Source organism: Anabas testudineus, chromosome 14 (assembly GCF_900324465.2).
Source record: "Anabas testudineus chromosome 14, fAnaTes1.2, whole genome shotgun sequence".
NCBI classification, from domain to species: Eukaryota; Metazoa; Chordata; class Actinopteri; order Anabantiformes; family Anabantidae; genus Anabas; species Anabas testudineus.
In genome coordinates, this window is record NC_046623.1 from 8,958,226 (window position 1) to 8,985,544 (window position 27,319).

Sequence of the window (27,319 nt, forward strand, 5' to 3'; positions counted from 1 at the left end):
TTATAAGGTATGTGCATGAACATAACGTTTTATTTTTGTCAGTCAAAAAGGTGATGATGGGTAGTTCTCATGAAAATATCACTGAGGACCACTACTTAGATCAGAACAATTAAGTCAAGCTTACTTTTGTTCTGGCAACATGTAGTAAATTTCAGTCATGAACAGACCCTGATTAGGTGTCCTTCACATTCTTAACCTCTTCATATGGTTGTTCTCAGGAAGAAACAGACTCCCTCTAAACACCACCTGACTGCCAAAAATAATGCATGATCCATCAAAATGGCAGAAGCCTGCAGTTCATGGATCTGACCACGGGGTGGGGCCTTGAGAGCAGCTATCCACTATGGGAAGTAAGGACTCTTGGCATTGTTAATTACCAAAACACTGCTTTTAGTTCCCAGGCAGTTTGCTCAGCAGGAAGCGTAATGCATCATATCAACAGCTGTAGTTGTCAGATGGTACAGGTTTATAAGCTCTTGGACAAGATTCAACTCTTGGCGACTAATTAAAATAGTTCAGTCTTTGATGCACAGTGATGGGAGAGATAAATTGTGTGAACACATATTGTGGCTTAATTAAACAAGCCTATGCTGGTACCATTCCTTTAAATCTTGCTAAGGGCAAGTGCTGTCCCTTTTACAGCTGATCTTTCACCATGTTCTCTTGTGTAATAGAGCTGTTTCATTCATGCGAAGTCACATGTTGTTCACATTAAATGTAGTGTCAGCACACAAACTCGCCTTGGAATTCAGGCTGGCTGTTTGAGATTTAAACATAGGTTAGGTTGTTAGACTCCTAAATAGGTTAAACAACTTAATAAAAGCAATTTTCAAAGTATCCATGACAAAGTAAAGTAGGAAGTTCTGGTGAGTCTGTGTCTGTGACCTGATAGAACATCTCCAGAATTCAGGACGAGATGGTAAACCTTTAAATTCGCCCTCTTTAAAATCTAACACACATTTACAATGTCTTAGTGTAATAAATACAGGCTTTGTTCAAAGGTTACATATTAGTTGCAGAATGTAGGACGAGGTTTACATGTAGTAAGGCCATTTATTCACCCATTGGCTGTAATAAATGTTCTTTTGTGTCTTTGAGTTTGGCTCTTATATTTTATTCCATATAATGACTATAGTTCTGAAGTTGAAAAAACAAATATTTCCCTATTTTTCCTGAATTGGATACTGTGGCACACTGAACCTGTTTTAGTTGCATGAAGTAAGTAATATTAATGAGTTTTTACAGTTGTGGCACCACACATTTTTAGTTTTTCTTATAAGGTATTTACATGAACATAACATTTTATTTTTGTTAGTCAAGAGTAGATGACGGGTAGTTCTCATGGAAATATCACTGAGGACCACTACTTAGATCAGAACAATTAAGTCAAGCTTGCTTTTGTTCTGGGAATGTGTAGTAAATTTGGATTGGCAGTAATAATTGGTACATGAACAAATTTCTGTCTTTTCTATAATATTTCAAGTGCTTGTAGATTATTATCCCAGTACTGGGTTCTTCTACTGGAAAAAGTTAATTTAAGGTTTGTCCTCCAGTTTGTTTCTAAGGGAATTTTTAATTTACAGTAATTTAATATTAGGTGACATCCGCATTCATCAGCTACCTAACTCACCAGCTAACAGGTCTAGCAGGGTCTCTTCATTGTAGACACACCTGCAGCCAGTCGTCATCCGAGCGTTTCCAAGAAATCCATTATAACCAGCGCCCTGCTTCCAGTTTGTTAATATTAGATGTCATGGTGGTGCTCCCTGCTAGATAGAGTATTTTTTAGTTTTATACACGTGAATGTAACCTGTGTTAGTCTGCAAGGTAATCGCTCATGATTATGATTGTCTGGATATAACTAACAGTACTGATAGTTCATAGTTTCATATCATCAGAGTCAAACAGCAATGGGCTTGTTCACAGCTGTGTCCAAGATTTTGCACAGGGGGAAATACTTTTTAGTTCTCCTTCTCTCGCTCTCAGTGCTGGCATGGATTACCATTTTTTCAGGTGAAATGGTGACATCTTATATGGTTTCTTCTGCCACAATACAAACTGTTGTCAAAGATGACAGTTTGAGGGATAAACTCACCTCTTGGACAACAACATCTGATCACTCAAACACTCCACCACCAAAAGTCGAATGCCCTCAGAAGTCACCACTTCTACGTGAGTATATGCCAAAGTGCAGGTTAAAGAGGAGATTAAGTTATTGTTTGTTTGTTTTTCACATTTAACATTTAACTTTTATTATAAAAAATATTCAGCTATTTATATTAGAAGTCACACTTAATATAGTGGTTATTACCTAGGACTGAAATTTCTGGTTAAACTTGTTACCTCTATTTCCACAGAGGGAGCTGTGACGTTATCTTTTGAATCTTCTTTGCAACTCCCGGATGTGGAGAAGGAAAACAAAGACGTGACCAAAGGCAGGTACAAGCCTCCAGGCTGTACAGCAAGGCAGAGCGTAGCAATTCTTATCCCTTACCGCAATCGAGAGAGACACCTCCTCTACCTCCTGCACCACCTGCACCCCTTTCTGCAGAGGCAGCAACTACACTATGCCATTTATGTCATCCAGCAGGTATTGTTCCACACCAGGCACTGTTTTGTGTCTCAGTATATATTATTATTATCAAATTATATCAGGGAACTGCACTGAAGATGAAGATTTCATGATACAGTTATTAGTAATTGTTTTGGTTGAAGGAATTGTGGTTTCTAAAATTGATTTGAACCAGTTTGGACCATAAAAATGTATCCTCGCATATCAGCTAATTATTTAGAAACTGTGATTACCAGTTTCAAATATGCCCTGTCAATATAAAAGCTAAAAAATATGAATGACCATTTGCAACTGCACTTGTTTTTTTTGTTCAGGCTGGTGATGCAACCTTTAACCGTGCCAAGTTATTGAATATTGGATATTTGGAGGCTCTGAAGGACTACAGTTGGGAGTGCTTCATCTTCCATGATGTGGACCTGGTTCCTGAAAATGATTACAATTTATATACCTGTGACACGCAGCCCAAACATTTGGTGGTGGGCCGGAACGCCACAGGGTACAAGTAAGTACGATATTGGTCATCATAGGGGAATAAATTACACAGCATTAACAGATGGATGTTTTCCACAGGACTGATACGACATACCTCTAACCTTTTCTTCACCTTCCACTCTCAGGTTACGTTACAAAGGCTACTTTGGAGGAGTCACAGCCATGACCAAAGAGCAGTTTCTTAAAGTAAATGGATTCTCAAACAGATACTGGGGTTGGGGCGGAGAAGATGATGACCTTCGCATCAGGTGAGACTGAGAAGTGAAAACAGTTGTTAAGATTAGTAGTATTTGTTTTGACCATTCTGGAGCATGTGTGGTAAATATTCCTTCATTCATTCACTAATGCATATATTTCGTCTGCCTTGTGCAGAGTTGAGCTTCAGAAAATGAAGATTGTGCGGCCGCCTGCTGATGTAGCTCGCTATACAATGGTGTTTCACAAACGCGACAGTGGCAATGAAATAAACAAGGACAGGTAAATAAATGTAGAGATGCAAATATGTATTCTGACCAATTAAATGTCAGCATTTTGATTTCTGCAGAAAATGTCATCAAGTAACATTTTTTTTTCTCTTAGGATGAGGTTGTTGGGACGAACATCAGTGGTATGGAGGAAGGATGGACTGAACAGCTGCTCATACAAGACTTTATCTGTAGAGGCGCTGCCTCTTTATGTGAATGTTACTGTGAACATTGGTAAGCCATAGACATGAGATTTGAAACAAGTAACCCTGCTGTGACCAAAACAAAATATTTTCTGTTATACAGCATGTTATAGTTTGTCGAACGATAGAGTGCAGAAAAGCTGCGACGCGAAGAATAAAACTCAATAAGCGCACAAAATGCACATTGTTTTAGTTAGTTTTAGCTAACAGCTATGGATTTAAATGAATTTAAATATGTTGCTTAAACAGTCATCAGACTTGGATTAATTTATACATATGCCTTATTATTTTCCTGCATGCTATTTGGTAAACATGCTGATATTTTGTACACAAACTCCTGCACCACATGACAGTTAATGTTGGGTGCAGACTGATGGTTCATAAACACTAACTGGGCACTTCATTAGGTACACCTGTGTAATCTAATGCAACCCAATACAGCAGCTCCACTCTGCCATGGATTTTAAAAGGTTATAGTTTCTCAGTTTTTGTTGGAATTGTCAGTAAGGTCATCATTTTACTATGTTTATTATTGGTTATATTGAGTGGTGGAGTCATACTGTAATGCATTATGTTAACGAGTGTTTCTAATGTGTTGGCCACCTTCTTTACATAAATTAAGTCTTTCTATCATATCATTGCTGAATGCTGATTTGAGCTGATTTATCATTTTTATTGGGTTGATGTGAAAAACCTGATCATGAGAAAAAGATGCTGCACGTTACTTCTGTGATTATTTACACTTTACAACAGATGTTTAATAAATAGAACTTTTATTATGAATGGTGTTAAGTTTGTGAGTTTACAGTTTTGGCACCACACATTTTTGGTTTATCTTATAAGGTATGTGCATGAACATAACACGTTTTATTTTTGTCAGTCAACAGGAGATGATGGGTAGTTTTCATGAAAATATCACTGAGGACCACTACTTAGATCAGAGCAATTAAGTCAAGCTGGCTTTGGTTCTGGCATTGTGTAGTAAATTTGCATTGTTTGAGATGTATGGGCAGTAATAATTGGTACATTAACATATTTCTGTCTTTTCTATAATATTCCAAGTGCTTGTAGATTATTATGGTGGTCCCATCATGATATTTGGTACATTGTTAGATTTTGTCTGGAGCCTCACGTGCATTAGTCCCGTGTCCAGGGGCACGTTTCTGGTCAACCCATGGATCTCTAAATTTCAGTCATGAACAGACCTTGATTAAGGTGTCCTTGCTCCACATGCTCCACAACCTCTTCATATGGTTGTTCTCAGGAAGAAACAGACTCCCTCTAAACACCATCTGACTGCCAAAAATAATCCAAGATCCATCAAAATGGCAGAAGCCTGCAGTTCATGGATTTGACCAATGGGTGGGGCCTTGAGAGCAGCTATATCTTATTGGAAAACATTATAAGTAAGGACTCTTGGCATTGTTAATTACCAAAACAACTTTTAGTTGCCAGGCGGTTTGCACAGCATGCAGTGTAATGCATTATATCAACAGTTGTAGTTGTCAGATGGTACAGGTTTATAAGCTTTTGGACAAGATTCAACTCTTTCACCATGTTCTCTTGCGTAATAGAGTTGTTTTATTCATGTGAAGTCACATGTTGTTCACATTAAATGTAGTGTCAGCACACAAACTCGCCTCGGAACTCAGGCTGGCTGTTTGAGATTTAAACATAGGTTAGGTTGTTAGACTCCTAAATAGGTTAAACAACTTAATAAAAGCAAATTTCAAAGTATCCATGACAAAGTAAAGTAGGAAGTTCTGGTTAGTCTGCGTACATGTACATATGTGTAATTACCAGTTAGGTATGCCAGATAGGCATATCCAATCACAGCAGCAGCATAATTTAGCTTTAAGCAAAGGTTAAACTATGCTTCAAATCCACCAGACATTGCATCACTGTGAGTGCATGTTGTGCTACCAAAATTTAGAACAAGAATAACCCTTTATTACTCAAATACAATGACATGGCTTCTCAGCATAGACCTTTTTTAGGAGCTTTGTATGGACAGGGTGATGTCATTTCCCCTTCCTATGGTGCAGAAAGAAAGCTTTGTCTTGCCGAGGCCAGGCCTGGCCATCTAGCTCGCATGTGACATTCACACAAACACTTTTAGCACCAAAATATCAGTTTCAAAACTGCAAGTCAGAAGACTATGATCTGCCCTACACACTATGTTTAAAGAAAGTCAATGGTACCCAGTGTGTACTGTATCATTCCTGTTCGTAAATATAGTGTGAGAGATGTTTGTTTATTTAATTGTAAGTAAGGAGAACAGTAACTTATGGAAAAGCAATGCTGATACTGTTATAGATTAAACATAAAATGTTTAAAAAATATATTTGTAAAGTTTCAGGATACTGGTACATGTCTGGCAGTAGCTGTGTCAGATTTCTGAGCCAGAATCTGTTGTTGAAGTTCTTGAAACTTAATATGAAACATTCCTCTTTACTCCAACACCAAAGTTATGCAGTAGATGTGGATATAGATAATTTGTGGTTTAAAGACTGCATACAATAGTTTTAGTTTTGTTTGATGTTGTGATGGTAAATTTTAATTTGATTAAAGTTTGCAATCATGAAAAAAAAAGTTTAACAGCGGTAAATTTCACACTTCAGTATGTAGGATTTAGATTTACTGATTTGTATTTTGTTCATACACACCTGGAAATTTTAAATATGAGCAATCATCTCCATCCAGGTGGTTTTACATAATCGTTCTCAGACATTGTACTCCAGTGCGGGAATGTAACTTGATTATATTTACTTAAGACTGAAAATAAAAAAGAAACTTTGAGCTCTGGTGGAAAACATTCACTCTACACAATTAACACCAATGCTGTATAGTTAATGCATTCATTAATTGGGCATTTCAGATAATGGTGCTGAGAATCAAGAAAAAGAAAAATATGACATGCATATCAGTTACTAACGGGTACCATGTGTTGTCCATCTCCTCACCCCAACCCCCCGTAAATCTCCCTCCATTTCCCATCTGGGCTCTTCCGGCCATCACTTCAGTCACCTCCCACTTCCCTGTTCCTTCAGAACTCAACTGTTTTTGTTTTTGAGGCCAGGCTCTTTGCACAGGAAATCGTATACATTGGGAGCATTCAGGAAGGCAGAGGGCAGGTTTCCCATTAGCCCCAAGTTTGGGCACATGAAAAAAAATGGATAAAAGATAAGAGATCAGTAATTTCTAAACCAGGAGTCAAAAGAAGTCAGCTGTTCTCCTCCTCTCACTTCATTTCCCTCCCATTTACACAGACTAAACATTTCAAAAATTCCTGCCACACCACTGCCACGAGTCCATCTCTAAACATAAGGAGAAAAAAAACCTCTTAAAGGGAAATTAGGTTAACATTAAAAACTATTGTCCCTCAGGGAGCTTGCCTCTCGTGATACATGTATGGTTCCTCGGCCACAGAGAAACCAGTGAAAAGAGGAGACTGTGGAATGAAGGAAAAGAGGAGGGGATAAAAAGGAGCAGAGAGAGACTGGCTGGGGGTAAGAAAACAACAGGAAACCAACCGATTCTAATGCTGTTTCTGCAAATCCTTCAGAGATAGCACAGTGGACTGCCACGTCCCAGCCAAGTAACAGTCATACCATGTCTTTTCTTTGCTCCTCAAGTGAAGTAATGCCAATGTGAAGGACATAAAGTTTCAAACGTGACGTCACTTCTGCTCTCAGCCTCCAACAGTGTGGTTAGTCAGAATGTGAGCGGATGCAGACTTTTGGGAGCTGATTGCTGGGATTTTTATGCGGCTGCTTTTCGACACACAAACTCAACCTTTTTCTTGGGGTCGTATGGATCGATTGCTGTGCTTCCCAGGATCTTTGATGTTTTAAACATCTGGACTACTAACTGGAGCCCCATGAGGAATAAAGGGACTAAGCAGAAGTCCAAAAAGAAAGGAAATGAAAATGCGTTCGGCTGTGACCTGATAGAACATCTCCAGAATTCAGGGCAAGATGGTAAACCTTTAATTTTCCCCTCTTTAAAATCTAACACACCTTTACAATGTCTTAATGTGACAAGTACAAGCTTTGTTCAAAGGTTACTTATTAGTTGTAGAGTGTAGGACGAGTTTTACATGTAGTAAGGCCATTCATTCACCCATTGGCTGTAATAAATGTTCATTTGTGTCTTTGGGTGTGGCTCTTACATTTTTTGTGTCAATTTCCTATAATGACTATAGTTCCTATGACTAGTTTAAGTGTTTGACACAAGTGATAGCGGTGTCTATGAATGAGAGAAAATAAGGAGCTAAGAAAAAAAAGTACAGAAATGTATCAGACAATATTCAAATATGTAGATAGATTTGTCTGAGAAGTTTCTATTGTGTATTTTTCTATGTATACTGTTCTAATTTTTCCTCTCAAGTCTTTTTCTTTTTTAAAAAAGTGATTCCATTCTTGGCAGCACCTTGATATATCAAAAAAGAAAGCAAACAGGAGTCTTCCACGTGTAGAGATGTATGAATAGCTGTGTTAAGGATAACTTTAAGGAAGACCTGTTAGAGTGGACACACTCTAAGGCGGGGCATTCAGAGCAGGAAGTGAGGACAGATCGTAACCCTACATCATGGATGTCCAGCAGACGTTTTCTGTTTTTAAATGTTGAGAGAATGAAAAGCTGAGCGAGTGTGAAGGGATATTGTAAAGTCAACCACCACTGTACAATAGTTTTCATCAATGTAGATGCAAATAACTTTAAAACTTTAAATAAGTCTATTTACTTCATGTCAAGATCCATTTTAACTGTGTATCATGCATTACATTATAATAACTATAAACACAGTAGGAAATCAATCTGTATTTTGTTGCCTCCAAAAGAAGCAGAAATCTTCCCCCACTACAGAAACAGACAGGCACTAAATAAAGACTCTAGAGTTGCTGACCACAGGTATGTCACTGAAAGTCAAGTTAAGTCCAATAGATGAGGATGTGAATGGAGTGATTAAGGAGAAACTGACCACTACCATAAATATTCATTATGTGGAGGATGAAATGAGCAAGATTATCCATGTGAGATGTACTTTAATTTTGTTTATATGTGAAAAAAGTCACACTGAAATAAATGTTGCAGGATAAATTAGTATTTTCATTTAGTTTTTCTGCATAAGTGTGTACAAAAGACTGTTCATTTTATGTATTTGAGTAAAATAGAAACAAAATCATAATGCTATAAAATACAGCAAAGTCAGTTTCTCTGTTGTACATTTTTGCTTTTTAAGGTCTTTGGGCTGTTCCATGTATGCATGCATCACATACCACAGAACAATGATTCAAAAGAAGAATCATCTTTTTCCAACTGATTACCAATGAGTTGTTATTTTCAGTATTAGCTAAAGGGAAGTTGTGGTCATATTGAACCAGAGCATGTGATTTATCAAACTTTGGAAAGCAACAGTTAATTCTGTTTAGATTTTTTTTAATGCAGCCAAACAGTTGTGTACACAAGATGATGTACAGTGGTCCAGAGAGTTGTACAGGTCAGTGGTCACATTTCAAAAGCTGTTTTCTATTAGAGGAAATGTCGTAAGTAATACCAGCTACAAGGACTGGGTGTGTCAACCTTCCTCTGAAACAAACAAACCATTTTTAACTTCCTCTCAAGTCCACCTACAATCAGCAGCCCTAAGGAATAGAAAACAGTCATAGTGGAACAAATTATATACCATGAGCTCAACCGTGTGAATTGTTACCACTAAAAGATCACATTTAAAAGTGTTTCCTTTACCTGTTTTTAAGATATTTTGTTAAGTCCAATGTGAATATGTGCAGTGTACAAGAGAAAAGTTGATGTTCTCAAGGTTATCTAACAGTACAGGACTAACACAATGTCTTAACTCAAGTTCCTCAGGTCCTGAAGAAATGTGCGGAGTTTATTGAGAAGCATGGGATTGTGGACGGGATCTACAGACTGTCGGGAGTCACCTCAAATATCCAGCGTCTTAGGTACATATGTAACATGTAATGTGGGATATCAGGTGATACAAATTAAACAGGATGACTTCTATAATAGGACAAGGTTTAAAATCTTGGATTACTGTATATATTTTAGTATTTTCACACATTCTTGCTAATTCCTGCTTTATATAGCCTCTAACCATTCAGAAAAAACAAATCCAATGCTTATCTCTGCATGCGAACTAAAGAATCATGGTATATTTCATTTACTGTCTCAGATTAGGACTGAGCTTATTTAGCATCTTCTTTTGCCATAACCTGAAAATACTTGAATTTAACAAGCTGTCTAATGCAACAGTAGTTGGTAGAGATGTTAAACAAGCAAAGCATTGAGATAACTGTGTGTGTGTGTGCGTGTGTGTGTGTGTGTGTGTGTGTAGGCAGGAATTCTGCTCCGAGGCGTGCCCTGACCTTACAAAGGAAGTGTACCTCCAGGACATCCACTGTGTGGGTTCCTTATGTAAGCTGTACTTCAGGGAGCTACCCAATCCTCTGCTCACATATGAGCTGTACAGCAAGTTCACTGTGAGTACATTCAAATCGTGTTTGCAACAGACAGCTCAGCAACCAGTAGCCCATGAGTATATTTGCGTCAGCTGCATATAGTGTCTCACGAAATTACCTGCAAGAGACTGAATATGAGCGTTTGAATTGTTTATGTGTGTGTTAATGCTTTGTTTCATGTGGGCCAGGCTATTCTGGCAAAAACACTTTGCTGTTTGTACTATACTCTATAACTAAAGAGATTGATTTAAAACTAAAACAGTTTTGTTTACAGTCGTTTTTTTTCAACTTAGGATGACAAAAGTTTAGTACAAGAGAATTATATTTAGTATAAGAGAGAGGTTTTATGACTTGATTTTCTGTATGAGCTGCAGATGTGAAAGTGACTTTAGAGAGAAGGGAAAATGAATACCAAGCTGTGAGGCCTAGTTTATACTTATCCGTGCCGCTTTCTGTGTATGGGCCATTGACATACCTTGGCATTCATACATCTCGTGCTGCTCTTGCCTGAACACTCCAGTAGTCATCTGTTCAAAATCACTTCATTACGCTGTAACACAAAACACAGCACCAGAACATGCTTCACCCACTGTTTAACTTTTGTGTAGTCTTAGAAAGACTGAAATACTGTTGTATGTTTATGCACACAACTGAAAATGTGTCTAATTTTACTTTGTGCACTCGAGCATGTCTGTTTACATTTGCTCAGCAGGAAAGGCCTGATAATATCCAGGTTAGGTGGAAGCCTGCAACAGATTAATAACTAGGTATCATGTTATGTTAGTCTTAGGGTATATGTGCAAAATCTTTCTTGACAATTTACTAAACCATAATCATAAGCTGAAAAGAAATGATTCAATAACGGCTAGGCTCAGGGAGCAAGCATTTATCTTTTCTTTATACTGATCCCACATGGGAATTCTTTTGACAAAGACATTGGTGTGTTTTACATGCAGGAAGTAGTCTCAGTCCAGGGGGACCATGAAAGACTTGTATACATTCAGAAGGTCGTCAAAGAACTGCCAACCCCTCACTTCAGGTGAACTTGAGCCTCAAGTTGTGATAGTGATAGTCCTATTTGGTTAATTTTATTATGATGTTGTAGTAACCATGATAAGTAATATTTGTCAACTGTCCACAGGACTTTGGAGTACCTTACTAAGCATTTGGCCCACCTCGCCACTTTAAGCACCCAGACCAACATGCATACACGTAACCTGGCACTAGTCTGGGCTCCAAATCTGTTAAGGTGAGTCTAGGCTCACAAAGCAGTTTGAAATACTCTCTCTATATATATGTATATGTAAATATTTAAAGAATTTTTCATCTCATTTCTTATTTGTATAGATCCAAAGATGTAGAGGCTTCATCTGGTAATGGAGACATTGCTTTCCAAGAGGTGCGGATACAGCAGTCCGTGATTGAGTTCATACTAAACCACACAGAGCAGATCTTTAGCAGTGATGCTGTGCAAATCAAACCCAAAGAAGGTATGACATGCAAAAAAATCCCACTCATTTTGTGATCGGACATCTGATGGAAATTTTCTTATTCATTATTGCAAATCTGTACATTTTCTACTTCTTCAGGCCTAAGTTTGATGTGTGGGGAGAAGTATGCCACACTCCCGATCAGTGGCCAGTGTGGGCCAATGAAACTGATGAGCCTCGAAGAAGCTCAGGCCCGCTCCCTAAGTCCAAACCATCCTGTGCATAAAGAACGTCAGCGAGAAAACAGCCTGCCTGATACCAGCACTGCCACACTCTACCACACCGTCATAGACATTACAGACAACAACAAGTACGACAATTATACATACATTTGTATTCCGTGTATTAAGTTATTATGAGTGAAATGTTAAATCAATATTAATTTATTATGTGTTTATTAGTGTCAGAACAAACTGTGGTACAGCCCCTGGTTAAATAACCTGTTTCTCTAATAGGAGAAAGTTTTCTGGAAAATCTAAGAGGTGGAAGTCCATCTTCAACCTTGGAAGGTCTGTGGACTCAAAGGGAAAGCTGAGCCGAAACGGCAGTGTATTTGTAAGAGCACAGGGGACAACAGGTTAGTGTCTGACACATTTAAAGGACAGATCATTACATGTACTGTATATGTTGTTCCTATGAGTCCAGTATGAAAATAAAAACTCAGATTCCAAGTCAGCCAAGTCAGACACACAGCTGCACCTCCTTAATGTCTCTTCATAAAGGCAAATTCCATTAAACTTGCTCCACAAAACCCAGTACACAAAAACTAATGGTCATACTGGAAATTTTCCAAGACTAGGAGTGCCCCAAGGATACAACAAACACATTGATATATTTTATATGAAGAAAACTCAAAGTAATTAATGTTTTGTGTTGATTTACAAACAGCTGTCTTGTCTGATTTAGAGGAGAGATTTGAGACTCCTTTTTATAACATTAAGAGAAGTATCTGTCCAGAAAGAGGAAGCTTTCCTATGTTTTGACGTATAATTTGTTTATGAAACCTAAAAAGTATAAAAGATAGAAAAAGCTAACTTCAAGGAAGATGTTGAGTGCCTGCACCTGTTTACAGTTGAAATTAAGTTTGTACAACAGAGTATGACAATACAGGAAGCTGGCAAAAAGAGGAAAGTTGATAGGAAGTAGAACGATGACTCTCACAGACGGCCAAACAATGAAAGAGTTCAATAAACTAAAAAGTTGAAAGTCAAAAATGTGAAAAGTAATAGCACACATTGTCTAAAGAAGACCCACTATTGCTCAGCTCTCCCACTAATAAAGAGGACTGCATGGCATTGTGAAATGAATCTTTTTGGCTATGAGGGGGAAATTCAGTCTCAGTTACCTTTAAGAAAATCTATCTTAGCTCAATACAAATATTTAAATTAAGAAACCGTTTTTTATCTGCAGTCTCCAGATACTTGAAATGTTTTGTCTTGTTGTTTTGTTTACAGAAAAGGCAGCTCTTCGTCCGTCCCGCAGCATGGAGTCCTTGTGCTCCTTACCAACAGGTGGGACCATAATCATTTTCCTTTTCTCCAGTATGAAATGCTGTTTTTACATTTTCTTCTATTTCTTCTGGACAGATGATGATAGGACTGGACAAAACAGTCCAGCTGGTGGATCAGGCAGCATTTTTGTTCCAGATGTTAAATCCAGAACGCTGGGATCTGACTCACTCTATGACTTGAGTGAACACGACCAAAACTGGGAGTTTAAAGGGAAGAAAGCTGGTGAAGCAACAGGTGGCTGGAGCTCTGACATGAACCAAAAGGGGTCACCGAGTGCTTCTGCAGCCCCTCAGAAAGCGCTGCCAGAGCAGCTGAAGGTGTTTAAAGGAGATGATGTCAGTGGATACAAGCCCACATCTCCAAAAAACAGGAGGATGTTGTACTCTGGTTCTTCCCATAACAGCTCATCTCGGCCTTCCTTCCCTGGGAGCTTCTTCCCACTGGAATCCTCACCAAGGCATCAGCGCAGAGCCGTCAACATATCTGAGCCTTTTGCTGTGTCTGTGCCCTTGCGCGTGTCAGCTGTTATCAGCTCTAACAGCACACCATGCAGGGGGCACGCCAAAGACAAAGCAGCTACTCTGAAACCCTGCAAAGAAACCTCAGAGCTGGGCAGGAACAGTGGAAAGAGCAACACTTTCCCCCAACTGGACCCAAAGAAACAGGAAGGAACAGAAAAGAAAAACACAGAGGAGCTGACCTCTAGAGTGCTGCCAGAGGGTGAGGACATCACCATTTTTAATATGGCTTGTTGCTTGACAAATTAAAATCATGAATGTGTAACAGGATGTAATGGAAAACGTGTCTGTTTTTTTACTCAGATACAAGCAAAGACGTGGTGCCAGAAGGTCAAGGAGAAATGAATATTTCTGAACTGGAACTGTCCTCACTTACAAATGCAGCAGAAGGCAAAGATGCAGCACCATCTCCTGGGAAAGAAGTGAACAAACAGCCCATAGCTATACAACTGGTAAATCACTGAATGTAGTTAATAATACTGCAAGTACATTGAAGGACTTGTTAAGTTGTTATTCTACAGTTAGATTGTTTTATTTTTTTAATCCTTTATTGAAGTTTTAAGAAAGATGTTGCTCAGCTATATTATATTATATTATATCCATGGCTCAAACCAACAGGGGTGGTTGTGTTTGATTGTTTCACAAAGTGATTTAATCATTTTTTAATCCTGACTGTCCATGTATTCTTTCAACAGGACAAGGGATCTTCTAAGGAGAAAGAGCTGTGGTCTGACCTCCACCAAGAACTGAAGATAACTGAAATTGGCCTGCTGGATGAAACTTTTAAACCTGTTTTCAGCTCCAAAAGCTCTTGCAAGGACACAAAGTTAACAATGGATGTTAAGTCTAAGCGAAGCCGCAGTTCTCCATCTCTGTCTTTGTTATGTAGGGAGCACTCCTCAAGTACCTCTTTGGATGATCATGTAACCTCCACTAGATCAGACTCTGCAAAGAAGCAGCCCTCAGAGTCGGACATCTTATTTTCCCTGCACAAAAACTTTGATGTAGTTCTTGATGAAAGCACAGAAAATGCTCCTGCTGCTGAAGCTGTGAACGAGATAAAGATGAAACTTCAACGAAAAGTCACACCCTTACACATAGATGACCCGGCTTACAACAAGCTGTGCAAAAGCTCTTTAAAGGAAATATGTTTAGATAAAGTTGTGAATCCTTCAGCAGCCGACAACGCTCCAACAGGAAGCTTCTCAGGAGCAGATCATGCAGATAAATTACAAAAACAAGAGGTTCTTCAAGGAGACAAAAAAATCTCCTGTGATGCAGCGAAGAAGAGCATGACTCTTGAGGTGGAAGCTGTTGCGAGACTTTCAGTGTGCTTGCAGGACAGGTGTAACACCTTGGAGCTGCCAATTCTTGACGATGATGAAGGGTGTGGAGGAAATTCGGAGGAACTGGACTTGGTGGAATCTTGGGAGGATCTTAGCTCTACCAAGCAATGGGTGACCAGTCCTCTTCACTCGCCAGACGTGGAAGAGTTGCTGAACGAGCTGTCACCCTTCCGCTCCTGTGGGGAAATGTTGAACTCGGAGGCGGGAAAGATTTCATCTCCCCCAGGCGATGGTAACAAACAATCCACCATTACTAACACTGAACGCTTCTCAGGAAACATCCCTCCACCTTCCGGTGGCCAGCCAGAACCCAAATGGATGTATTTACCATCGGCACCTTCGCGGGTCAGTGTGAACAGCAACAACACAACACAACCTCACACAGGAAAATGCAGCACAATAAAACAGAAGAACACACTGTCATCTCACAGGTTTTACAGACAAATGTCTTACGAGGCAGCCGCTTCAGAGAAAAGAGAGGAAAACGGCTTTTTTAAGCACAGGCCATGTTCGCTCAATTTAGACCTGGGTCAGAGATGCATCAGAGATATTTCTAATCAACAAAACCCTAATTCATCTGAGTTTTCCTCTTGTCAGCGAGGACTACAAACCTCATCTGGAGCTGTAAACAATGGGCTGCCCATAGAGTTGGACCTGTTTCTGAATGATCGGCAGGCACCTCTACGCCGAAATTCAGCCCCAGTCAGTGTGTCATCAGTGCGAACAGCCTTCATGATAAAAACATGCCAGGCCAAAGCGGTGCCCGTTGTCCCTCCAAAGGTGCAATACAGTCAGATACCTCACTCCAGACACGAGAACGACTTTGACACAGCCAAGGAGCAAGAAAAGCAACATCCTAAAATGAGCACAGAGAAAGGCAACACTGTACATCCTCTGGTGATGTCAGATCTAAAGGAGGAGCTTGAGAATAAAGAGCCCGTCTCCAATCACCAAAAACATCCAAATGTTGAGAAATCTGCTGAGTCGGAGAAAACCCCATCCAGCCAGGAAGTGCCAGTCATAAGAAGGAGGCATGCTCCCAGTCTGGAGGTGTTTGTAGATTGTCCCAGACCTAACAGAGGAAACCTCTTACAAAGACCGTCCTTTAGGAACAGACAGAGACCTCAAAGTCTGATCCTGCTCAGCCCTCCATTTCCCATCATGGACTATCCACCATCAGGGGACGATGGCAAGCTCCTGTCACCCATCAAGAGCATGAATGACACGTCGGGAGTAAACGTTTTCTCTAAAGAGATGGCAGAGAATTTCAGGACACAGGACGGGGTCCCTCTTCAAAACAAAATGACTATTCCTAAAAGCGGACAGAGACTGGAAACATCAACCAGCTGCTTCTACCAGCCGCAGAGGAGGTCGATGATATTTGACAGCAGGAGCCACAGGCAGATTGAGTGACTAAAGGCACAGTCAGAGAATTTATGTAAATATATACATTATATTTTGAAAGAAGCTGACATGAGAACCTGTTGTGAACCATAGGAAGGTGCTTCTGATGATTTATTGAGGGACGTCTTTGTTAAAATACTGATTCCAGCTCCAATGACAAATCCAAGTCTATGTAATACATGTAGTACCAAAGTATGTGGTAGTTCACAGTCACAGTAGATCACTGCTAGATGCTCAGTCACTGAAGAGACATTGCCAGACTTTTAAGTATACTTAACACTCAGAAGGATGGAGAATGAACAAAAATGCAAAAAAAAAAAGTGCACTTAACTGTCATTTTATTGATGTTTCAACCATATTATCAGGATCTTCAATCCTCAGTTTTCACAGCAACTGAGCGACTGAGCAACCTCCAACCATTACTGAAAACCACGACATACAGTTGAAATCTCCAGAAAAAGGTGAATCTTTAGCTGTTCAAACAACTTTTGTGAAACAATTTTGCAGCAAAACGATTTTTTTATAGCCATGAAACAGTTAAATATATATATATATATATATATATATATATATATATATATATATATATATATATATATATATATATATATATATATACACCAAACATTTGGACATGTGTATGTTCTGGCATCTGTTTACAGGAAAAACTGCAAACATCTGTTTTACACACACCTCTATGTGTATGATGTTACAGGGTTGTTGTTGTTGTTGTTTTTTTACTTGATGACCTGTCAATAGCCAATATTTAAACTGTATCAGATCATAACCTGAATGCAGAAATAAGTGTGGGAAGTGTATAGTAAGGATAAGCAAAAAACAAAACTGAAGAACAGACAATTAAACTGATCAACAGTTTAATAGCCGCCATCTATTTGTTCATGTAGATGAAGATGTGTTTATTTATCCCATTTACTAAGATAAACTTGATACCTATGAAGTATTATACTGTACATGTTGCCATTGGCTCTGTGATAAGCTGATGTGGAAATGTTTTTTTTAACTAATATTTAAAAGGAAATTCCTTTTTTTGATTTAAATATATTAGAAGCTTAATTAACAGTATTTACACACAGAAGAATTTTTAATGTGTATCTTTATTTTCTGTTGTTACTTTGTATTTTGTGGCAGTTTTTTTTATGTGTTTATCGTTTATTTTTGGACAATAATGAGAAACCAGAAATGTAAAAGAAGAGAAAAACGTGTCTGTGATGTTTTCAAGAGTAAAATCCTGGAGCTGCTCGTCCGACAATAACTGGAGGTCGACTTTGTGCACACTGACTGTATTAGCAATGTGTTTGGACTTTTGTGTGTGTTTTCAGTCAAAGTCAGACAATCTTATCTCCAGGTTTTGTGTCTCTGATGGAATGACCATATATTTGTGAGGGAGCGCTGATACGTGCAACAAAGTCTGGATTTTAAAGGAGATATAAACTGTATTTTTAAAGATGATGTTACTGGGGTTGTGTTGGGATTGACTCTCTGAATGATTACACTGAAAAAAAAATGTTAACGGAGATTTTCATGTTTTTTTTTTTTTGTTTGTTTGTCTTGTAACTTTTGTAAAGTTGTTGATACTGAAAATGACATGTGTTCGAAGGAAAAACACATAAATTGAGATGATTGTCTTCAGATGGCACCTGGAGCAATGTACATAAGACACTTGAGTTTAGTTACAACAAAAAGTCACCAGAATAAAAGGTTTTGAAAATCACACCTATCACTGGTTCTGTCTCTTTAAAGATTGAGAGTCAGAGTGATGACATGAAAATTCATCAAATAGCTTCTTTACTGATTCCAGTGTTTTTGTTGAAATCAGACAGATGAAATGGGCCAAACTTAATTACTTAATGCAATATAGTCACTCCAGTTACTCATATTCAAACATGTTGTCAAAATATAATTTTCACAGTGGTACTGCTGTGTGAAGGAGTAGTAATCAAAAAAAGATGGAGCCAACATTAGATCACATAAGATCCTGCCTCCAGTACCATGTGGATAGAACCTATAGTTTCCATTGCAAAAATGATTCTACAGACTAAATGCTGTTTAAACCATTAATAAATCAGGATATTTCCTCCTTTTCATCCTCGACAGTGTGGCTGTGCAGGTCTGTGTTGGTCAACCAACTCTTTTCTTTGCCACCAGATGACGCTCCCGCTTCACACTGCGCGTCAGAGCTCAGCAGCAAGCTGCTGGATCAACAACCCTGCAGAGACACAGACAGCGTCTCTGTGCTCCAGGTACGTGAAGTGCTCCAGGTTCTCCACAGACCCCGAGTCTTTATCTGGAGACATCACCGCTCTCTGAACCACGCTCCTCACTATGTGTGGCTTGTCTCTGTCGCCCATTTCGAAATAGTTTTTCTTTGAATTGCATCTTTCTATAATATAAAATATTAATAAATCCAAACATGTAGGCTGTACATATGATGCTATGCCACTGTTTACACCACTGCTCCCTACTCTGGCCTGCACACTGACACAATGCGTTAGGCTCCGTACAGTAACTACAGTAAATGTCAAATAATAGAGCACAAGCGCGTAAAAGACTCGATACTGTACATGAAATAATCGTTTTTTAATGTAGTTGTATATTTTATTTAGTCAGAAAAAGTCCACTGTAATTTAGTCCAAATGTCACATCTCATATTTGTGCTAAATTTCCATTCAGATGCATTCACTTTGGACCAGCAGAGGCTCTCGCAGAGGTCACTTCCGTGTCTCTGCAGTTCATTATTTGTCGACCTTTGACACTGCTTGTGTGTATGGACCGAGAATTATAAAGGCGCATTCTCAGCACACTGAAAAAGGCAAGCAGGGCACAGTGCGCACGTTGAATATTCAATTAGAGAGGGGGGAACTGAGGAAAGAGTGAAGCTGCGTGCCAGTCCTTCATCTTACACTACTGATTAGCTGTTAAACAGATTATATACAGCTGAATGGGTTCAAATGTTGCAGCAGAAAACAGTCGGAGTTCAAGGCAATGACGAGCGGTTTCCTTCCCTGCCCCTTCAGCAGGCTGTAAATGCTTTGACACCACTAACAACTCCATAATGAGATGCGTTGCTCTTCTATTTTGTACCACTTTTAACCACAGTTTAAAAAAACACACACAGAGGGAGAACAACTGAAGCAGTTTAAAGTAAATCGATGCAAGTTGAGTTGTTTTGATGAAGCTGTGCCAAAAAAACAGAAGAATATACCTGTGGTAGATTAGGAATATAATATTTAGTGGTTGATGCTAGATTAAAACTTTAGCCATTTTCAGATCACACTAACAAACTCATATTGTTAAATTCATGCCAGGAAGAATCCTCTCATTTACTCATTAGAAAAACCTATACGCAAAATAAAAACTCCAACACACACCTTAAAGTCATGAGATGTGAGAATAAAAGTGTATTACACTATTAAATTCTTTTTTTTTTTTTTTTTTTAAAGATGCTCTTGAAAACAGTCCTCCCTCTTCCAACAATAACCCAGTGCTCTACATTTCCAGGCGAGGTACAAGGCTGGAGCAGCAGACATTTGTCCCTAAAAATGAACACAACAAACACAATGTAAAGGCAACAAAGTGTTAAAAAGTTCATAAACAATTTGCTGTAAGTTAGTATGTTAACATCATAGGTTTACTACACACATTTATGAAGCTGTTTAAGTTTAAAGTAGTTGAATGTGTAGTGCCACAGCAAGCCACGCGGGTCCAAAAGAGCTCTCATTGAGAAGCCACGTGTCCGTTTCCAAAGCCTCTCCAACTTAACCACCTCCTTTGTACGACTAACCCACATCGGCAGCGTCCCTCCACATAAAGGGATTTGCAATTTCAAGATATTTCAGCTTAAATGTTTTTGACAGTTCCCTCGCTTTTACCTCGGCTTGGTTATTTTAACTGTGCCAAATGGGTCACCTTGGGTTGCTGTCTGCGCGCAAAGGGCTTTTGCGCGCATTCAGTCTGAATTTTTTCCAACTTTCCTTGACGGGGAAACCAGCTGCTGGTCGTGAAAAGACGGCTTATTAATTGTCCTTTGTCATGCAGAATTGCTTGATTTCTAAAGAAACGTACAAAGGCTCTTTTTCAGGATTCAAGTATTTTGTTTCGTGCGTATTTTCAAACCATCGAATCAGCTGCAGTGCCGCGCCGTCTACCAGACTCTCAGGTACTGACTGCCTGCTCCCTTTGTCCCCTTTTAATGCTGTTGTAAATCGTGCAGACTGATTTGTTACAAGCTGTTCTTTTAATCTGATAGATAAGAGACATGTCAAAGAAAAGCCGTAAATAAAAAATTAGCCAGAATAAAGACAAGGGCGAGTCTGCTAGATGGGCGCCTGTTGACTCAAGCGGCTCTCCAGCGTCAGGGGAGCCCTCTCGTCAGCTCCGTCAAGGTTACGTCCACAATTCCCTTTTCTTCTTTTTAAAAAGACACCGTAGTCCTTTTTGCTTCAATGAATTGATCGGCACAAAATTAAGAATAAATAAATTGAGCATTTGGAGCACCGAGCGTATAAGCTCCCCCAGGGCGCATACCCCCGGGCTATTGAATGGATAAAGGGCGCTTTGCAGAGGACGTTGTGAGCAAAATGGGGCTCTATGGTGCAATTAACAAAATAGCCTAATCCCATATCTTAACAAATGCAAATATTAGAGTTTTGTTAAAATGGTTAAGTGAACAATTAAATGAAAGTCTCCAAGTGAATATGCATGTCCAAAAAAGGCACACTGATGCAAATAATGTGCTGTACGCAATTTAAGAATAGTTTCTACCCCCATTAAAAAGTGTACAGATATGTTTCTAAGAAGGTAAATATCATTTAAAGCATATTCAACATAATAAATATAATTTTGAGAGTCAGAGCTTCTGTCAGAGAGCAGCTGCAACGGTGCGTAAAACAGGCGAACAGAACTGGAACTACAGCCTAAACTCCTTTCATGGTCTTTTTAAATATATTTTATGGCTTAGATTACATATTTTTCAACTGCAGTCGAATTTATATCTGTATTGTTTTAGACTCATTTTCGCCAGAAGAGCTTACAGAAGTGTTATTATATTAGAAACGTGCTGCGTATTATTAAACGTGGCATGATATTTAATTTTGTCGTTTAAAAGTTTGTACGTAAAATAAAATGCTATGCCAATTATGAATTAACGGTTTATTTATTGTTAAATAATATTGGCAAGAGTTGAAGAGGCTTCTATTAGGTCTAAAACACACCTGGAGCTCATAAAACCGGCAATAAACTTCACCAAATTTGCGCGTTCACAATAACGCGCAAGTTGTGTTGGTCATCGACACTAAACTGTGTCGTTTCTTCACTTATTGTCATGTTAGATCCATATCTTAAGATAAGCACACTCCCGATGGACCATTATACACACACAGTGATTATTAACTCGGTCACACGAGACGGCTCATTTCAGCTGGAATGGAACTTAAAGAGAGCTTCAAATGGCCAGTGATATGTGGGCTGAGTGTCCCCTAGGGAAAGCGCATAAGAGGAGCCCGTAACAATGTCTTGATCTCTTGTCGGTAATAAAGATTATTGAGCATTTGATTTACTCCTTGAGCTCATACAGCCTAATGTGCTCTTTATTCACAGGAACATGTTGTTTAAAGTGTGTATTGCATGAAGGGAATCTCAGAAAACGTAAATGTATCCTTCCCAATTTCTTTTTGGCTCCTTAAACAAAAATTCTAAACTTCCTATCCGTCGTTTTTAGTCATAATAGTCCGAAAGGGAGCTCCCCCATGTGCACAGCAGCATGTTCTTCATGTAAGATAATATTGGCGTTTAGATTTTAAACTACAAACTGAACCTGAGGTCTGATATAATGCAATGCACATCCACACACGCTGCCACGTTGAGCGCAGCCAGGGAGAGAAATTAAACGTGTGGAGATGTATTTCGTGTTAATTGTGTAAGCACACTAACCATATTGTATCTGACATTAACAAGTTGACGTCTCACAACATGTTTGTAAAGTCTCCAAACTGCTGATGTTAACATGAGTTTACGCGCCCCTCTGTGCGCAATCAGTTGTGCGCAAAGACCAAAAGTATTTAACTCACACGACAACGTTGGCTACCGCTCAGAAATATTTTTATTTAAGTATCAACATTTTTAAATAAATAAATATTTTTCAATTACACTGAAGATATAATTTCAGAGTGATCTCGGTGATGTGAGCTTTTCCACATTTGAAGTGACAGTTCCATCCACATAGAATGAATCTAACCAGTGTTCACCATTTATACAAAATACGGTGATCCCCAAAATACTAATAAACAATGTTTTTGTCATTTGGGTTTGTTTGTTTTTTTTGTTTGTTTGTTTGTTTTTTTACAAATATGCCTACCATACTCATCGGATTGGCAACAACAACTGGACCGTTTTCAGAAAAAAACTACATACAAAACGTACAACATGTATACAGCTATACAATATTTCAGGGCAATTCCCTGATTAAATATTCTCTGTCTATGTACAGGCGACTGGACACATGCGGAACAGTCTTTTTTTTGGCTGCATTCAAAATCGTGAGGACCAAAATCTTCCAAGGGCTAAGCTGGGGAGAGTTCACGGGGAGACGGAAAGGTCCACATCCTCCTTTTCGGAGGAAGAAGGAGATATGGGAATGTCATCCTCTTCTTCCTCCGAGCACCTGGCCGTGGAGAGAGACGAGCACTTGCAGTTATGTGACCCAGTCCTTTGGCCGCTGCTCTTTCCCTCCTTTTTGTGCTTCACTCTGCGGTTCTGGAACCAGATTTTCACCTGTTTCTCGGACAAGTTCAGGTATGTGGCGATCTCGATGCGCCTCAGTCTGGAGAGGTACATGTTGGAGGTGAACTCCCGTTCCAACTCCAAAAGTTGTGTGCTCGTGAAGGCTGTGCGCATGCGCTTGCTGCTCTGAAGTTTGCCGTTGCTGTTTTCTGTGAAAATAAGACAAAAAAAAACTGTCATCTACTGTGATTTCTAATGAAAACGTGTTGTGTGCACTTCACCAAACATGAAGAGAAGTTCAGTCAGCCTCTACTTACCGATGGAGATGCAGTGGAACTGCCGCGGGTCTGGGACCGAGTACGCAGCTTGGTATATCCCCGCTCCGTGACTGAGGCTGACGCTGTTGGATGAAGAGTGTTGCCTCGATAGAGCTGAGTGGCAGTACTGTGAGCTGAAGGCAGGAAAAGACGTCTTGAGGAGCGGCAGTGTAGGTGGAGAAGGATGGAGCTGGGACGCGGCCATGCACAGCGGACAGAAGCACAGCAGCCCGGCTTTCCTGGAGTGGCAGGAGCCCGGCAGTCCGTGCGGGTGGTGCGGCGAGTGCACAGCGTACGGGAATAAAGGTGGGTTATTCTCGTTCCCTTTGTCGTTGGCCTCCCTTAGAATCAGGGAATCCACGAGAAAAGACCTCGGCATGTTTGCAAACTTGTTGGTCAATGCGGTGGAAGTTGAAGCCAGCGCGTCGTTCGTTGTGTCAGTGTGCTCTCCTCGGGACTGTGGACAGCGAAGTGGTGCTGAAGGCGCACAGCCGCTCCTTAAATAGCCGCCGTGGACTCGGTTCGGCCATGTGACGGTTACGCGGTAAGCGGCCAAGAGCTCTCAATAGGGTTTTGTGCCTTTCTCTCGGCATTCCCACTGCACGCTTCCCCATTATTTCACTTGTTAACTATATGAACTGCATAATGTAGTCTATTCTTGTCAGCCCCACCCACGCCGCAAGAGGCGGCACTGCCCATTCTCCCTTTTATCATCACTCTCATTTTATCATAGAGCGCAGCTTAAATTCGCGAAAAAGAAATCGTTTCTAGCCACATTCGGAAAGCCAGAAGCCCTGTATGTATTCAAGCTTTGTCTTACACATTAAGCAGCTATTAGGTCTGCATGTGTGCAGTCTTAATTGTGTCTGTAGGCTGCGAGGCGAGAAGAAGACGCACTATGAGAACGTGTTAATTAAAGTCAGTTTAGTACATTTTAATAACAGGAGGTGCACTAAATATAAGTTTTAAATGTCTGTTCACTGTGCAGGAGTCTGGTGAAAACATGAGGAGGTAAAACCACTGACTCATCCACAGGTCCACTGGCAGCATATCTTTCACTGTGCTGAATAAATGCTGACAAATGTCAATAATTCTGTTCATTAATGCTGTTTATTCTGGTTATGTCGTGTTTATAGGCACTATGCACCCTGATCTACCTTCTGTACCTATGGCCGCTTTCCTGACAGTGCCGAGCGCAAACACAAGTGCAACAGCTGAATGTAAAGTTTATGCGTATCCATTTTAAGGTTAATGTGTCATTTCTGGGCACAAAAAAGGGACAAGTCATTGCCTGGAGGCAGCGCTGTTAAAGAGCAGTGATTAATTCCTTTGCTCGGGCCCCTGCCGAGTCGGGGGGAAAGAATAGCCTATGTAAAAATAACCAGGTTTTCACTCTGCGGCCCTTATTGAATGTCATTGTGGAGGGTTTTCAATGAGAGAGAAAGAGAGTCGAATTAAAGTGTGTGACAGCGGCGGATAGACGCAACAAAGGCGACTCTGTCATAGAGGAGCCCGATGCGCGGCGCGTGAAACCCCCGCCTCGCGCTCTGATTGAATTAAGTAATAGGAAAACATTTTCTTTCACTTTAAGCTTTTCTGAACAAGACCTTCAAAGCGCCAGGAGCCGTAAAGTGAGAGTAAACAGCGGGACGTGGCTCCAGTTTCTGGAGCAGGCAAACGCACAACGTTGAAATACGACGCGAGGACCGGAGCCGGCGCCTCGGGACGTGATGCTGGACTAATACTGTTAATACTAATATTAATAATAATAATAAAAACAAGTGCTCAAAAACTCCCTGTTGCAGCTACAGCCGTACTATCCTCCCTCTGGGTGCAGCAGCCTGTTCGGGTTTAGAAACGCCCCCCCCCCCCCTTTAGTTTTACTGTTTACATGTCATCTGCCTTTGGCATTATTTTCCATAAATTGTCACCTCCAGCGAATTAGCCCCTCAGCTCCAAAAAAAACATACCCACACGACGGTGTGATGTGATCTGTTTTCTCTCCATAAAAGAGGCCTAATGCGCTCAGCTTCACACCACTAATCTTTCATGAAGGCTAGACCTGTAATTAGGCTGCGCCATTAAAGTAGCTACAAATTAGAAGCAGTTGAACCCTTTAAAGAGATCTAGTCATTCGGACAAAAACCTGTTCTATCTGCTGGAGCCATTTTCATGTTTGTATTAGTCTGTCCCTTTTATTTCCTGCTGGAGATTAGCCATTAAGTTGTCTGTCAATCTTGTTGCAATCTCTGAAACCTGTAACTACACCTAAATCGCTTTTATTCAAATTCCTAATGAGGTAATAAGTTAATGACGTTGTCATGAAACGCTAAAAGCTTTATTATTGTCATGAAGAGTTGTGCTACAGCTCAAATCAAACAGTCAAGATGGGGATTTTTCTTTCCCCGTCCAGGACTAAACGCTGCAGATTCTTCAAGCCCCTTTTTTTTTTTCTTTCATAGCGGTGGCAGCTTGATGTATTGCTCAGCATAAAGATGTTATCAAAGGCCCTAATTTTCAAATTATGTACAGCAGTCACCCCGTGGATAGGAATAGAGGTTTTCATGGGTCGTCACGCAGGGAGGCTCATCCTAATTTGCAATCCCAACTGGAGACTGACAAATAGTTTTGACCTCCCTCTGGAGGCGCGGGCCAGAAGTGCAAAGAATCTCATTCTCCATAATCACTTGTTACTGAGATAAATAATCGAGAGAAATAGCCCACTCACATTATAACAGCTCTATCACACTTTTTTTTTAAACTCAAGCTCCAAACTAAAACACACTCACACACACACACACACATCTATAGCCACTTATGACAGGGTTCATGCATCATCATATCCATATCTGCGTTTTTCTCCCTCACCGACAAACCAACGAGCCGGACTAATTCAGCACGGCTTCATGTGTTGAGCAACTTGCATACAGCTGTGGGTTGGTAAAGCTTCTTAATGTTAATGTTTGATAGGCGGAAAAGCGATGCCCCCGAAATAGTAAATTATTTATAAGATATTAAGTTGGAACAATTGCCATCACTCAAATTCATCCCCGATGATAACGCTGACCAATGCCTGCTGTGCCGTTGGAGATGCACATTTTTCAGGGGCTTTTACGCAATTATACCCAAAGATCTCGTGCCTGATGACATAAAGAGAGCAGTCTGTTTATGGAGATGTAGTCAATATCTCCTTTTCTTTTTGGTATGAATAATTCATAGTTTAAGACACTATCCCCCCTCACTTAATATGTACACACACTTAACACCCACACATCTCTAATACAAATGATGGTTTTAGCTGACAGTGTAACAGGATTTAAGGTCCCACTGGGGTTTGGCCCAGCCGTGGATGGGCGCTGTGACTGTCGACGTGACACAGAGGGCCGGCTGCCCCTGCTAATCTCCCCCTGAGGCAACATCACAGGCTCGCAGATCCTGCTGCACCTCCACGGACACACAAAGGCCTGATTATCATTCATATGCTCACCAGCAACACCAGTCCAATAGGTAACAGATGACACATAAGTACCAGCTGAATGGTGCAATATGTTTTGGCTGCTGGAGTCTATAGGCGCTAATGAACCCTTAAGAGAGAGGGACGCTGACAAAGAGACGCAGCCGGTTGAGGTGCAGTAATGTGACAGATATAAGGCTCCACAGGTGAATTTGGACTTGAACGAACCAGGAGAGCTTAACATTGGTGGTGCAGTTGGAAATATACCTCTAGTTATCTCGTTATGATAAATGGTGACTGATAATATCGAAAATGTCTAATTTTAGGA

The 27,319-nt window shown here is 40.0% G+C and overlaps 3 protein-coding genes across 4 annotated transcripts; 2 read left to right on the forward strand and 1 right to left on the reverse strand.

Annotated features, from left to right (window-relative positions):
- The first annotated feature begins 54 nt into the window (after positions 1–54).
- LOC113170042 (beta-1,4-galactosyltransferase 4-like) lies at positions 55–4,425 on the forward strand. Of its 2 annotated transcripts, XM_026371916.1 has the most exons (7): positions 55–350; positions 2,014–2,172; positions 2,358–2,590; positions 2,887–3,074; positions 3,190–3,312; positions 3,437–3,541; positions 3,644–4,425. In XM_026371916.1, the coding sequence occupies exons 1-7, from the start codon at positions 344–346 to the stop codon at positions 3,771–3,773; spliced, it is 945 nt and encodes a 314-aa protein (XP_026227701.1). In that variant the 5' UTR covers positions 55–343; the 3' UTR covers positions 3,774–4,425. The 2 variants fall into 2 exon arrangements, with proteins under 2 accessions (XP_026227701.1, XP_026227700.1); XM_026371915.1 differs by having other exon boundaries at positions 55–2,172.
- A 2,638-nt stretch (positions 4,426–7,063) lies between these two features.
- arhgap31 (Rho GTPase activating protein 31) lies at positions 7,064–17,031 on the forward strand. Its single transcript, XM_026371909.1, has 12 exons — positions 7,064–7,711; positions 9,595–9,697; positions 10,090–10,234; positions 11,170–11,252; positions 11,355–11,462; positions 11,561–11,703; positions 11,803–12,013; positions 12,159–12,280; positions 13,158–13,214; positions 13,290–13,934; positions 14,036–14,184; positions 14,428–17,031. The coding sequence occupies exons 1-12, from the start codon at positions 7,612–7,614 to the stop codon at positions 16,489–16,491; spliced, it is 3,930 nt and encodes a 1,309-aa protein (XP_026227694.1). The 5' UTR covers positions 7,064–7,611; the 3' UTR covers positions 16,492–17,031.
- A 5,649-nt stretch (positions 17,032–22,680) lies between these two features.
- Positions 22,681–24,192, reverse strand: gsx1 (GS homeobox 1). The gene is made up of 2 exons (XM_026372431.1): positions 23,538–24,192; positions 22,681–23,429 (listed from the first exon to the last, which is right to left on the reverse strand). Exons 1-2 carry the CDS (start codon positions 23,914–23,916, stop codon positions 23,077–23,079), a joined length of 732 nt encoding a protein of 243 aa, XP_026228216.1. The 5' UTR covers positions 23,917–24,192; the 3' UTR covers positions 22,681–23,076.
- Between the last annotated feature and the right edge of the window lie 3,127 nt (positions 24,193–27,319).